The sequence below is a fragment of the Haliotis rufescens genome, unplaced genomic scaffold (assembly GCF_023055435.1).
Source record: "Haliotis rufescens isolate VD_foot unplaced genomic scaffold, xgHalRufe1.0.p SCAF_15, whole genome shotgun sequence".
In the NCBI taxonomy this organism is placed as follows: Eukaryota; Metazoa; Mollusca; class Gastropoda; order Lepetellida; family Haliotidae; genus Haliotis; species Haliotis rufescens.
In genome coordinates, this window is record NW_025963835.1 from 11,443,984 (window position 1) to 11,459,880 (window position 15,897).

The following is a 15,897-nucleotide window of genomic DNA, read 5'->3' on the forward strand; positions in this document are numbered from 1 at the left end:
GCATGAGGTACTGGGAACCTTTTCTGACCTGGAATCATCACAGTGTCTAAAAGCCAGAAAGAGCAATGGATATAAATTTCCTTTTTCAAAAGCCAGAGGAGAGCTAGAGAAGTATAACATTGGAGCTGCTTGCTTGTGTTGTCAAGGCTCCAGTAGGTAATCCATGTACTGAAAATGGAGCTAATGATAATTGAATCCCTCCAAGGTCCGAGGTCCTGTAGCTCACCTCCTTCAAGAGCTTTTGTTCCAGCTGGTGGAACTGTAGGACCTTCTTCCTGCGGAACTTCCTCAGCTGAAACTCTGTGGTGTCCTTCTGCTGCTTCTCCAGTTTGAACTCTGCGTCCTTCTGCTGCCGCAGCATCTTTTCCTTGTAGTTCCTCATTGTGTCCTCGCGCTCCTTCTTAGGTGTGGCATCATCCAAGTCCTGCAACAACTCATCCGACTTAGTGCCAATCCATACCATCTACCTCACTGCATTAGTTTCAGAATGAGTTTGTTTTGATTCTTAAACACAATTTTAGTTATAAAAACATGTCAGCTTAATGTGTGATGGTAACTCTGATTGCTTAAACTCACGAAAACTGGTATGATGCAGACAGACCAAGGTTAATAATCAGAGCAATTTGGGACTTCATAAACAGCTGATCCTGGGATAACTAAGGTACGCAACTCTGTGCAATGGGATCTACAACTGAGACTAATGGGCCTCTCATGACCCAGAAGTTAGGGAGGTAAGCATGGTGAGTGATCAAAATTTGTATATGGCATTAGCAGTATTTCAGAGAGAGGTTTCAGTTTCTTGAGTGTTTTCTTTAATTAGGGTTACATTAAGAACGGGTTTCACACATTGTACCCATGTGGGGAATTAAAGCAGGGTTATTGGTCAAGATGAGCCAAAACTAACTACTGCCCCATGTTATAAAGTGCATACAGAGAACACACACACACAATACAGAATGTGATCCTCAACTCACTTTCTTCTTCCTCTCCTTATCTGTTTTGTAGTTCTTCTTCATCAGCAGGCTGAAGTTCCTTTTCTCACTGTCGTGAGCCTGGTTCATGTCCTTCCTCATCTTCCTCTCCTGAGCTTGGTTGGTTCTTTGCTGTAACAGGTAAGAGAGAGTGAGTGAGCTGGGTTTAACGCCGCTTTTAACAGTATTCCAGTTATATCACGGCATGTCAGCTTAATGTGGGAGGAAAGCCCGAAGTGATGCAGGTCTTAGACGTTTACCACTTCGGTGAAACCCTACAGCACGGGTATGGTGCTGACAAGCCTAGAAACATAATAGGGGCGAACTGGGATTCGAACCCACAATCATAGGTTTCTGGCGTGCCCAAGGGACGCAACTCTGCACAGCGATTCGCGGCACCTTAGACGACTGGGCCACCCGTGCTCCCGTAATAGGTAAGAGCAACTACCATTGGTCTCTCCGTAAAAGGGAAGCACCAACTGGCTTCACTATCATTGGACTTGAAATGTACATGGTTTAATGGAATTACTTTGATGACTGTATGAATAAAAACCGTTGTTGCAGTGGACTACTGATTGTTTAAATAGATGACCCTCTTAACACACTTCAGATTCAACATCAAATATCATGATGAATGAGTGAGTTTGGGTTTAATGCTGCTTTGAACAGTATTTCAGTTACATCACGGCATGTCAGCTTAATGTGGGAGGAAAGCCTGATGTGATACTTGTCTCAGGGTTTGCCACTTTGGTGAAACCCAAAAGCATGGTGCTGACAAAGCCAGGAATATAATCAGGCCGGACCAGGATCTGAAATCCACATTCATAGGTTTGTAGCGTATCCAAGGGACAGAGCTCTGCAGAGTGAATGGTGGCGCCTTAGACGACTGGGCCACCCATGTCATAATACCATGATGAAACATGTTACAACTCAGACATGACCCGCCCTGTCTGCCCATAGCCTTAGCATGAATACAGGCAATCTTTCATGTGATGGGACTAGTTAGGGTAGAAATGCAAGGTCTTGGTGCATTGTCAAATGTCACCTTAGTATCTGTAGTACAGACTCACCCCTCGGTCCAGCTCAGATGAATGTTGAATCCTGAGTCTTTCCATTTCTCTTGAGAACCTCTGCCGCAAGCTTTCATACTCCCTGTCCAACTTCTGTTTGTGTTCTTCCATTTCAGCCTTGAACCGACTCTCCATCTGCAGTGTCAGAGAGTGGGTGGTGAAAGAGCAACATAACTGAACAAAATAGGCTCAAATTCACTGATTTATCTGCCCTTAGAAATGTTTCAAGAGGTGAGAGAGTTGGGTCTAATTCCGGTTGGATCAGTATTCAGTCATATCTCCGTATCAGTTTATTGTGAGGGGAAAGCAGGGACCAAACATTTCAAATACCTGTGAGGATCAGTTTGGTGCTGACATAATCATGGGACTTGCCCCCTAATCCCTTGGGCCTCAAGTTAACAAACGGATAAAAGCATGTGGTACCTGTATCAACTCCTTTTGATGCTGTTTCCGCAAGCGCTTGTAACCCGTAAACTGTTCCCGGAGCTCATTACTATGTTCATGGTCCTTAATTTCCTTCCTTACGATGGACGGTGTCCGGATGGTGGCAAAGTTGTGTTGGTACAACTCCATACCTCGAGCACTACTTGCTGATGGCTGCAAAGACACATATACACACCCTTCACTTGTTGAACTGCTTAAATCTATCATCTAAAACATAGACATATCTCCATCTGGCATAACTGTTGGCTTTATTATATTTTAAGCACAGGTGGTTTAAATCAGCTTGTAAAAGTATTTCAGTTACCAATACATCATGGCTTGTCAGCATAGCAGGAGAGTCAAAAGTGATGCAAATTATCTGTGTTAGTATGGCGTAACCCACATGGGTATATTACTGATATACCATGGATCATAAACGGTGAAATCTGGGATCCAACGCACAAAAACTGTATCCAGCCATTGCTAAGGGACACAATTCTGTGCAGCAAAATGTAAACTGGTCCATCAATCCATAAGAGACACGTTATTGTTTAATACATAGCTCTGATAACAAGGCCTAGAACAGAGACGGAGACAAGTGTATGAATTAGACGACAGACAGTTGTGTATTCTCACTATTGGGTGTTCCATCAATTACATAATAAATGTGTAAAGGAGTAAAGACAACATCACCAGATCTCACATTCTGAGTTAATGGATGTACCTTGAGGTACCCCTATTGACCAAATCAAATCAAGCCACCTTTTCAATAATAATTTTGGCTTTCAAAACGAAAAGTACATAAAATGTTTTTGTTTCAAAACAAAAGCTGTTCTTAGAAGAGAGTAAGCTACCAACATGTTTTAACAAAAGCTATAATAATCCATGCTACATGAATGGAGAAAGAACTTATTTCTTAGAAAATCAATTTTTACTGATCAATTGTTAAAGTGTAGAAAAGTTAACTAAATTTTGTATTAAAAGATCATGCAGACATAACAATAACAATAACGTCATGCACAGATATATAAGAAATTCTTTAAAAAAAAATCATTCTAAAACCTATCTTCTTAATACTCATGAAAACATCATGATTAAATGTAAAATAATTTTCCTCATTTTCCCATAAACCTACATGGTCCTTTATGTTACGAACAGCCAGTTGTTATCTCTTTTCTAACCTCTTACCTCAAATTTGTACTTAACATGATTAGTGATTAAATAATTAACCTTTTCCAGTTTCCTAAAATCAGGTCAAAATTATTGTATACACTGCAACATTATGAAATATTCAGCTAAATAAACAAGACAACAGTATTTCAGTTATTTCTAGTAAGTAGGGACCCGAAGGCCGCAAACATTTACCACTTTTGTGAAACCTGGGAATGCTGCAAACAAACTTTGGATTATAATTTTAAGGAATAGGATTGCAACCAATGACCACCAACAGGGCAGCAAAGGGATCCATCCCTGGCCTGGTAGTCATTCAGGCCTGGGACCACCAACAGGGCACCAACAGCACAAGCTGTGTTAGCATCCTCGACCACTGGGCCATCCATGGCCTGGTAGTCATTCAGGCCTGGGACCACCAACAGGGCACCAACAGCACAAGCCGTGTTAGCATCCTTGACCACAGGACCATCCGTGGCCTGGGACCAACAACAGGGCACCAACAGCACAGGGCATGTCAGAATTCTCGACCACTGGGCCATCTATGGCCTGGTAGTCATTCAGGCCTGAGACCACCAACAGGGCACCAACAGCACAGGCCGTGTTAGCAACCTCAACCACTGGCCCATCCGTGGCCTGGGACCAACAACAGGGCACCAACAGCACAGGGCATGTCAGCATCCTCGACCACTGGGCCATCTATGACCTGGTAGTCATTCAGGCCTGGGACCATCATAGGGCACCAACAGCACAGGCCGTGTTAGCATCCTCGACCACTGGGCTATCTATGACCACTGGGCCATCTATGGCCTGGTAGTCATTCAGGCCTGGGACCACCAAAACCATTTTCTACCATGACATTTTAGAATCCTGCAATCTGATCAGTCTGTCAATGGCATTGAATCAATGTTAGACCATGATCCTACTAATGACCACATCACCGCAAAAGAAATTATTTCAAAAGCACTTCTGTCTCGATACCAACCAGTAGGCAATTATTGTAAATTTTACAGTAAATTGTATATTTATAATACTTATCCTATCTCACTCTATACATTTCACCCTTCTTCTTCTGATCTTTGTGTGGAAACGTCTAAACAAAGTTTCCAGCTTCTAAGCTCATTTTGCCCAAACACACCTTGCATCACCATGGCAACCAGCCTAACAATCAAGTCTTGCACCCGAATCCAGTGTAGCCTGACCTACAAGATCTGATCACCTGACACCCTCTGCCTCACGAGATTCAGGTGCATGGCCTGATTGTTAGTGTGGGCGCTATGGTGATGCAAGGAGTGTTTGGGCGAAATCAACTTAGAAGCTGGAAACTTTGTTTTAGGGCATTTCCAAACAAGGATCGGAAGAAGAAGGATGAAATGCATAGAGTTAGATAGGATAAGTTTAAAAATTGCTTAAAAGCTTTGGATAACATCTGCAGGTGGTTTCTCAATTATGTAAAGTGTGGCAAATTATTCAAAGCAACATCGTCCACAAGAGTCTACTCATAGATTCACTTTCATGAGCAGAGCTTGGCATACAGTCCTACATATCACATAGCGTGACACCAAGTCCGTCATGTGAGAATATAATCACTATAATACTGTACTGCATAGGTCACTTCATATTTTCTAAGGAAGAAGGATTGAATAATGCTTAGACTGTAGATGATTTTATTATCAAGGTGATTTAAGCATTATCAATTATGGTGTAAATCATGTTTTGAATATATGAAAGCAAACATAAGCTGATAAAATCAGTCATCACCGATCGCTAAGTTAGACCATTCAATCTACTACAAATACTAGACTCGACTGATTCCACATCACTCATCACTTCACTATTACAAAAGAGCTTCATTTTATTGTCATAGTAGAATGGAATGTTTTCAATTTACACGGTTACAAATATGATTTGATACCTAAAATGTTTCAAAATAGAAATCTCACACTATGGTTTAGAATTATATTTACAGGTATCAAATGCATGTTCAACACCTCCAAACTGAAAGCAGTAGGTTTATCTCCTAATCAGATACTCAGCCAATCCAATCCTCATTTCAGTGACCAAGCATTGGGTACAGGGAATAGCTATGATCCAGAATCCCCAAAGTGTTAATTATCCTGTACATGTACCTGTTGGTTATGACACAGCTAACATGCACATGCCACCATGGCTACAAGGTACCTCGGAATATATGCACATAGGAAAAGTAGCCATACAGTTTAAATACTTTTCTGTTGCATTAGGGTAGAAGGTAACATGCATAAGTTATTTACAGATACTGGGGGATATGTTATTACAAGATATAATGAAGCATTAGGTTAGGTTATGTCCAAATGGTAACCACACAATTGTAACTGCACATATGCTGAGAGATCAAATTCTGTTACAAAACTGGCTGAAAACTAGAACATGTCATTAAATGACAAATTCTTCCAAATCAATAACATACATAATGAATGGATACTACATGAGCACTAATGCATCCCAAGGTGTCCTCATTGGTCAGGTCATTGTGAAAAGATAAAGCTCCCCACGGCTTGTGCAGTGTAAATTGTGGTACGTGCAAATACGGCAAAACAAAATGTCATATCATTCATGCATAGCAGCTATGTTAACTAAATAATCGGAAAGTAAGTCAACAACACTTATATATCCACAGATGAAACAAAATCAAGCGAAAAAAAGGAAAACGGAATCTAAAGACGCATCTATAATGGAGCCCTCGTGAAACAGGCGACCCACGACAAGACGTCAGCCACAGTGAAAGACTGAAGCCATTATGGCCACATCTCATTCCCACAAACCAGCCTACCTTTGGTGAGTTTGGACTGTACGAACCGCTCCGTGAAAACCATGACCATGTCTTCACGTGTGAAGGGAACTGGTCAGTATTTGGCACATTACCCTAATAACGAAGCAGGGGATGTCATAATGTGAGTCAACAACAAAATAAGGCCACACACACATGATGTCAACACAGTGGGGCGAGCGAGCAGAGGCTGTATTCATTCATCAGTGAAGGAACCAAATACACTACAGAAGCAGTGAATTATTGTGGAAACTGAGGCCAAACAGCGTTATGGCAAGGTGGATATCCGAGACTACTATTACAATAATTAACAGTACCAGCATTTTATTTTCTTCTACAAGCAGTTGTCAGTATTTCAGAACTCAGTAATGTAATTAGATGACATCAGGGATTTATCTAGGATTCCAAACTAAGTGCTTTTGGCAGGCAAATTGGGAAGAGAAACCATGTAACTTGGTTCAAAATTGGGAATTTGTTCTGAAGTTCTTATTATATTAAAGTCAGAGGTATTTTAACATTTCCTTCAATGCAAAAATGAAAAACTAAGCATTAGAGCCCCATCCTCCTTATTGGTCCTGCTATCAGCAAAATACAGCTCACCTCTGCAGAGTTATAATAATTAGTTGCAACTGTAATAACATGACTTGGGAAATTATTTATTCTGACTATTCTGCTTTTTTACTGAGGGCTGACTATCATCCTCTGAGCAAGTCTAGATAGATCCCTGATCATGATGGTAACACAGCTGTTGAAGAGAGGAAGGAATCTTACTTTGATTCCTGGTTAGATGATTTACTCTCTTGATGACACCATAAATTCATTTAATATTTTTATAGCATTTTTCATCTAATGTATTTGTGACGGTTTTTCATTCACAGATGTGAAAGACAGCAAACAGCCAACTTCCAGATGCAAAATGGGACATTAAATCTCATGTATGTATATTTCACAACCATAAAAAAATGATAATTCTTACAATAAATATCAGACACTTTCATAACACTATCAACATAAACAGGAAAATAAAAACAATATTCAACAGCTGGTTTGACGAGGAAAGCAACATGGCTAACATTGGTATGTGGTACTCTGGGATTATAGTACAATTAAAAAAGGCAGTCTCAACCACATTTGGCATATCATGATTTAAAAATATGTTTTATCATTAATTCGCATCACTTACATAAAAAAATAAAATAAAATTCATTTCACAGTCAAATTTTAGTCAAGGGAGTGATTGAATGTTTAAACCTGCAGCAGCAATATCTTATCTATTTACAGATGCTAATCTTGTAAGAATATGACTTGTCATATCCATCACGTTATAAAAAAGAAAAACAATTTGAAACATTAAATAAATTCAGCATATTTATGCTTGAATGTTTAAATGGTTCATACAAGAGTAATTACGGTATGACGACTGAGAAACACTGTATGCAACATGCTTGCTCTTGTCAGCTCTGGTATTGTATGTTTAATACTTAAGCATCAAACAGAAGTACATTGGCCTTTGATAACATGCAGACGATTGCAGAGAAAAACAAAATAAGGCTTAATTCAAATGCTCTGCCGAATTATTGTCAAATGATGAAGTTAAGCAGCACATTCACTTCGAATCAATTTCATGCAACATGACCTTGTGAGGTAGTTACGTTTGAGTGCCAATATTTGTAGAGTTTTACTTTTGATCTAGTTAAAGATGTGTAAACTTAACACAGCACTAGCCACATGACGGGCTACATGGCAGGTCAGCGCTTGTACAGATATGAATACACATTGGGAAAAGTAGAGTGCCACTCTGAGTAAACAACATCAATCTGATGTCTGCCATCTGAACCCTTGTGGCTGAAGTGTTGCCCATCTCAGTCATGAACATTTTATAGATCAATGTGCAGATGACAAGCACAAGACAATACACCATAGTTACATTTACCATTAATGCGGAACCGAGAATTACCATAACATGTACTGTTGTAAACTATGACTTGGTTGTTATTTAGCCTAACGCCAACCTCAGCCATATTCCAGCTATGTGCCAGCAGCCTGACAATAAGTCTGGACCAGGCAATCCAGTGATTGATATTATGCAACAATCCATGCCATCGTGTTACGACATGCTACCAACCAAGTCACTGAGCCTGACTACCTGATCCATTAAGTCACCTCAGTAGAGGTTGCTAACAAAAGCACATTTAGATAATAATGTTCTGAGTGTGTCTTTTTAGCCTACAACATTTATGATCAAGAATTCAGTTGTTTTAGTCTTTTAAATACCGCAAAATGTTCACATCTTTTCAACCAAGAGTCTCTGGTCCAAAATAGGGATTGTTTTTTAAAGTCTACATTTCCTAATGCCTAATTGGGAGGTATGGTAACATTTAGGTACATAAGAATTTGAATGTTTATTGGACCTCTTTTACTGGCATTTGTTGAAGACCTGACGCCGAACAGCTGCCTAGGAGAACCCCAATATAATTCCCTTGGCTAAAATTTCCACAGGTATACATGTAACTTGGGGGACAATATAATGAGTACATGACATACTGCATATTGGCCCACTGGGGAGACTGGTACGACAAGGGCAGCATGCAGAGTGACGGCCATGCTATAGTTACCTGTGTCTCAACTTGTACGGTTGGGGGAGGCTGAAGATACAAGCAGTACAATTAAATTCTTGTTACATCTGCACTGTGGAACCCTTACTACCAACTGTGCACCATAAGTGAGTGAGTTAGTTGGGATAAAACAACTTTGCACAGTATTACATCATGGTGTGTAGTCTGTGACTTATGCCACTAGTCCAAAACCTGAGTCTTGAAAACTTCTGTTAGGTCTAGTAAGCTCAGCAAATGATAGTCCATACAATACTAAAGCTACTGAAAATTATGCCAAGTGTCAATTTTCCCCCTTGTAGGCTTTGGCAGAGAGTGGGTGTGTCCACTAGATGTGGTCAGAAAATCCCAAGTTACTTTGGCCGGAAACCTGGGCACGGAATTGGTGCAGGCTGACCAACACATAGGTATTCCAAACCATGATCAGCAGATCCTGGCATATCTAAGGGTCAGGATTACACACAACAAGATGAAGTGCCTTAAAGGGCCACCCATGATGGGGAAAAAATATGAAAACCGTGCTTAATCTGAGTGAGAAAGTTTTCAATGACATCACAGCGAAGGACAAACAACAATGGGTTCGAAGTATGTTTCTACAAGGGACTCAAACCTAAGTAAAAACCCCTGAGCTACCTAACCAGGATCATTGATACAAGTTACTTCAAATAAAATATACATGAAAGTTTGCTATCTGTCCTAGTGAAATTTACATTGTCATGTCTTGAAGAATTACACAAAATTGAATAAGTGATTGAACTGAATCTAGCCAAGTGAAAAAGACAATACAAGCACAGTACATATCTTTCTTTCCAATCTAAAGGCAAATGTTCTTTAAATTTTGAATGGATAAGGGCAATTGACACCCTGAACAAAGAACAAAATAACAGTTCACTGCAAACTGCTTAAAACTACATATGAAATCTACTGTTTTGCACACAAAAATGTTTTACTCCAAATCGTTTTGTTAGGTATATATATGTCACATTCAACTTATAACCAAAACAGCTCCTTAAATATATGTTGAAATAAAACCCCACTTTCCACACTTTCTTATCACGTGCTGTATGTGTACCATGATGACCTTTTGGTGCCTCACCCAAGATGGTCACATGTAGTATGTTCAAAATAATGTTTTGTATTTATCATGTTTATAGTAACATGAATATCATGACATGTATAAAGCTATGTTGATATGACAAGGTAATGTATGAAGAGAGCATCCATGAAGCATTAATTAGAGTCCTTCTGGGAATGTCTTCATAACCCGACAACCTAATCCAGCCTGCCTGCGACAAGGCCGGCCAAGAAGATTTACCATTATGATAAGGATTCAAGATGGGAAATTTGATGTTGATGAAGCATGTGCAGAAACATGATCTTTGTCATCCAGACTAAGAAATGGAACCAACAGACAACTGACAATGCAAAGATGAACATCTTTGACAAAACTCAACACAATCCTATGCCCATCAAGTATCCTGAATATTTGCATCATAATAGTTTGTTGAAATAAGTTATACTAACTTATGCAAATGTTTCTGTTTTGTTTGTTTGTTGTTTGTGCCGCACTCAGCAATATTCCAGCCATATGATAGTGGTTTGCAAATAATCAAGTCTGGACCAGACAACCCAGTGATTGACATCATGAACATTGGTCTACGCAACTGGAGACCTGCATCAAACCAAGTTAGCGAGCCTGAACATCCAATCCGGTTAGTCACCTCTTACGACAAGCATGGGTTGCTGAAGGCTAATACTAACCGGATCTTCGCAGGTGTTATGCAAAGTTAATAACACAATCACATAAATGTTCCTTCAGTTATCCATCATCTGTCTACTGTAATAGCAGGCTCAGCACAGTCCCTATAGCAAGCAAAGTTTTTATACTGGTTCCCACTTTCATAACAAAATGTCATGTCAATCCTCTGAAAATGTGATGCTGAAAAAACTATTTCGATAAAAATGTCTTCAGAACTGGAAAGAAAGTTCCAACATTTTTAGTTTCATCAAGAGCTGGTTTTGAAATGTAATTCCTGGAATAAAACTGTTGTACTGTCTAGTGACATGACTTACACTCCGATCGCGGGTATAGAAAGAGTGGATGGCATTCAGGTCGCTCGTGTTGGCTCCTATACTGGCGATGCTGCTTTGGCTACTGGCGCAGTTGCTGTTGTGACTTTGCAGGCTGTCCGACCGGCTGCCATCCAAGTTGTCGTCATCCTGTACCATGTCAACATGTGAGTGAGTGAATGTTGTTTTACGACATCACCAACACATCAACTGGATGATGTCAGCTTATACAGGGTGCTTACACTATTTCAGTCACAAATACAAGGTCTTGAATGAAAGCTACCTCCCAAAAATAAGGTCCCAAAAATAAACTTATTTAATGTTACTCATACTACCTTATACACATAAAAATGTGTGACACTTTTCAGGCCCCTCCATTTAGTTCATTACAGATACCTAGAGAATAAGTGCAACCGAGTGTAACTTATAGTTACTATCCATTCAAGATTTAAGTTAACACTTATGATAAACATTGGCCCCTTTGAGTGTCATATCATTCAAAATACACTAAATAATTGGGTTTTAGGGAAGATTTTAAAATCAATGGTAAAGGAGATTGAAAACTGGAACCTTACCTGAGAATCTTCCTCACCCCCGTCGGTGGAGGATGGGGCAGGGGACCGCTCCGTGCTGCCCTCGTCATTGTCTATGATCAGTTTCTTCATGCGACGGTACTGAGACATGTCTAACTCTCGCACTTTATTCTTGGTTCTCTGTATCAGCTCCAGTATCACATCGGGTGGTCGAATACGTGTTAAAAACTGGTTCTGCAAATATCAGGCATATAATCATGATTATAACCAAGGACTATTATTTGCTGCCGTTTTGTGCCGAATTTCAACATCATGGCAGGGGTACCAAAGTTTGGATTCAAATTACACCCATTTGGGCAACAGAAACTGGGACTTAAGACATGACAAGCTCCCACTTTACAAACAATTCTGCTGTCAACATAGCATATTCTTGCTGAGGTTGAAAGGCCTGTGAGTATGAACCATCAACTTTAGTAAAATCTGAATATTTTTCACACTTGAATACTTATCCTGCAGTACTACCTTAATGCTTTTCCTGCTATTTTCTTGACAGATAGACGGCACTGAGAGAGGTCCAGGCTGCAGAGGTTGTTCCAACTAGTTGTGTGGCTCATACCCTCCCACAGCTACCACTTGACCGGAAGTGGCGATGTCACGTATAATCACATTACTGCCAGAAACTAACATCTGAACCACTTTGTGGGGAGCTAGCAAAGCGATGGGCGTCACTTTAGACGTAGTAATACAGGATAGGTATTCAAAATGTAAAAAACATTTAGATTTTACTAAATGTTTTACTTATCCTGCATTACTACCTTAAAGCTTTTTAATCAGATGGAACGGAGCGGGGCCTACCTCATACCAGATGTAATTTCAGGATAGACCCTCAACCAGTCCAGGTAACCAGATAGCAACCTGAGCGGGAAACCGGAAACCAAACACCATTCCTGTCTGATAGAACCACATGAGAGAGAGTAGGAGAGATGAAGTCCAGTCAGGAAACTCAATTCCGACCAAGAAACTGGAACAAACGGAAGTATGAAACCCTCTAGTCTGGGATCAATTCTACCAGAGAGGTCGCAGGGTCAGCTCAGAGGTGTAAACGTCAAGACCGTCTGGGGTTTGTGACTTGTTGCCCTACCACCAGGGGACCAAAACTATGGACACCTTGCACATCCTCAAGAGCCACATCTCGAAGAAGAATCTAAGTGCCAAGAACAACCCTCCATGATGGACTTGATGGAACAGTTGTAATGGACGGCCATGGTCGAAGTGACGGCTCGAATCTCATGGGGGTTGGTTCTAGGCGGGTCCATACCGGCAAGGTCATAAGCCTGCAGGATAATGGAACGAAGCCACAAATAGATAGTGTTGCAACTAACTTCTGTCTGGAATGTAGGAGAGACCGGAATAAACAGTCATTTCCAAAATCCTGAAAGACAAAGGACAACCAGGATTGCTCAAACTGGGCAGAGAAAGAGTTCATCCTCATCCTCGAAACCCACTTCGATGATAAGGGGAGAATGGTAAAAGATCTGTCCGGCTGTCCTGGGAGTTGATTCGAAGCCCAAGGTGGACAGCACCATGTGCTTTGTGCTCAAACAGTACTCGGACCAAGCGTGCAGATGAAATTTGTCTGGAGCTGGATGTGGCAACTGACTGTGGGGATGTACCAGTAGATGTGGCCGACCGGGGGGCCCAAGAGGGTCTCCATTGACGATGTCTTGATGGTCCACGAACCAGTTCTGTTCTGGCCACCAAGGCACCAGACAACCTTTATGTTGTCTTTAGATATGGCGATCACTGTGTGCCGAAGACAGGACTGCTAGTGAGACATGGCCAGGATGAGTGCCACGAGTTCCAAATTGTTGATGTGCCACTGGTGCTTAGCGTCTGACCGGAGATCGGAGGCAGTCTGGTCATCAATATGTGGCCCCCCAACCCAGGCGTGAGGTGTTGACGAACAGGTGGAGTGTCGGCTTAAGTGCTGTCAAGGAGACGCCGTTGCAGACATTCAATTTCACTGTCCACCAACGAAGGTAAGGGCGAAGGTGAAGCAGGAGCGTGATGGAGGCCAGAGTTATTGAGCCAGCAAACTGCTGTCCTTTTTGTCCACATACAGGCCTTGGGAAGGAGCAACCATAGCCAACCAGTCTGCTATCCAGTCCTGTAGTTGATTAAGTCCAAGGTGCATGTCCGGCTCGAAAGAAGGAGTCTCAACGATAAACTGACGGAGCCCGCCAAAGAGTCAGATGGGTAGTCATATTGCTGAAAAGCGGGGAATGATTGCAATAACAGTGCCAGGAATGAGAGGACTTGGAAGTGTGGTGAGAAAACCCAGGGTAGTGGCATCCTCAAGGCAGCAAGGGACGGACATGAAGTAGTCGTAGGTTATAGGAACAAGGAAGTACTTACTTGATGTGCAAGAGGCGCTAACAGCACTAAAGTGGAAACCAGGGGCACCTGAGGCATACTGATCAATGGTAGAAATCCTTGATGCGCCATTGGCGCCGATGTAGTAAAAAGCTGGAAAGGGAGCGGGGGGAAAACTGTGAGCGCTGCAGTCGCCGAAGGGGCCAATAAGCACCATCTGAGCCATGGATGGTGGGAACATGATTGCATCCAGTGAACCCAAGTGGGGTCCAGATACGGCGCAGGGAAGGAGCCAAAACCGGGAGGCATCACAGGCACCAGTGCTGGATGTCCCGCTGACAAAGAGGTAACCATGGGGGCGGACATGACAGGTGTGAACACCGATGAAGACAACGTCGGGAAGAGAGACAGTAGTAAAAACTGCAGTGTGGTAGGGGATAACAAGACCTCAGAGTCAACCTCAGGTGTCAGGGAAGTCTCAACGTTGTCGTCAGCCATTTGGGGATGTCTGCAGGCTTTTCTCAAGACCCTAAAGTATTCAGTGAAGTCATGAGGGGAAAAAGAACGGCCAAGATCACACCGCGACGTGGAGCAGGGGTCTGTACAATCGGTGCACCAGAGGTGGGGATTCCAAGCTGAATTACTGCCATGACTCTGAGAGCAACACAGCATAAACTATGAAGTAAGGAAACGTTGCAAGCATGAATGACATGTATGCCAACAAAGTAAAACGGGCAAATAATTATAACTCAAACTTTTATAACTTTACGAGAGAAAACTTCAATTCAAGGAGTTTATATTACACTTAAAAAGCCCAGGATAGAAGTGTTAATAGCACATGAACAAGAGCTAAGATTGACATATGAAATATCAAAGCACAAGACATGAAGACATGACAATGTGGCAAAAACAAGATGGCTGATGGAACAACACACACACGAAGTAAGGTGCGACAAAGAGCCAAATTCAGGCGTAAATAACGCTAATTGCAAACCTGAAAGGACCACAATAACACACCAGAGTATAACAAATACAATTATGAATGCATTGGCAACCAAAAGGACAAGCAAAGGATGCTGTCTGGTTGTTAGAAACTGGGAGTTTTTTCTCAAACATCTGTACAGTTTGATGACTAGCAGAAATGTGATAATATGTGACACCGGCACTTCCGGTCACTTATTAGCTGTGGGAGGGTGTGAGCCACACAACTAGTTGGAACAACTTCTTCTGCAGCCTGGACCTCTCACAGCTCTGTCTATCTGTCAAGGAAATAGCAGTAAAAGCATTAAGGTAGTACTGCAGGATAAGTTGAATAATAATATTACTCAGCTCATCTTGAAGAATCAGTAACTTTTACTGAAAGACCATGGTTATGTTTCTAATAAGCAGGATCACAATAAATCAGCACTTGGGATTTGGACTCCAAACCAACAGTTTGTGGCATGGCTAGTGAGCTGAAGAGTGAAACGTGGTGTATACAACACTTCAACCTTGGAAAGAACAGTGCAGCAGGAAGTCTCAGCATCTACTCACTTGTAACAATTCTGCTGCTGAGGGTCTGTTTTCTGGGTCTTTCGCTAGACACGCGTCAACAAAATTTCTGAAGTCATCCGACCACTCTCCAGCTGACAGAGACGGGGAGTCGTTTTGAGCTATGTGGTAGAGAGCACTCATAGCGTTCATATTGAATAGAGGTGGTTTCCTCTCAGCTGAAACAGAAACACAGCTACTGAATGCCACAGCATAGCCTGTTTATCAAGGGACTGTATTTCTATTAGACTGAATAGCTTGGTCGGTAAACTTTCTGAATTTCACCACCTCAATGACTAGTGAGTGAGTGAGTGAGTTAAAGTTTAACGTCACATC

At 41.5% G+C, this 15,897-nt stretch overlaps 1 protein-coding gene across 4 annotated transcripts in view; it reads right to left on the bottom strand.

Moving 5' to 3' along the window:
• LOC124110427 (serine/threonine-protein kinase TAO1-like) overlaps positions 1–15,897 on the bottom strand; it is a 32,196-nt gene that overhangs the window by 3,981 nt on the left and 12,318 nt on the right. For 2 of the 4 annotated variants that reach the window (XM_046469792.2, XM_046469793.2), the window contains exons 8-16: positions 15,565–15,740; positions 11,701–11,892; positions 11,129–11,275; positions 9,059–9,088; positions 6,447–6,539; positions 2,465–2,638; positions 2,042–2,176; positions 975–1,103; positions 227–424 (exon numbers count right to left, since the gene is read on the bottom strand). In XM_046469792.2, the coding sequence (XP_046325748.1) occupies positions 227–424; positions 975–1,103; positions 2,042–2,176; positions 2,465–2,638; positions 6,447–6,539; positions 9,059–9,088; positions 11,129–11,275; positions 11,701–11,892; positions 15,565–15,740 (1,274 nt within the window). The remainder of the gene's footprint in view (positions 1–226; positions 425–974; positions 1,104–2,041; positions 2,177–2,464; positions 2,639–6,446; positions 6,540–9,058; positions 9,089–11,128; positions 11,276–11,700; positions 11,893–15,564; positions 15,741–15,897) is intronic. The other 2 variants (XM_046469794.2, XM_046469795.2) reach the window with 2 other exon arrangements.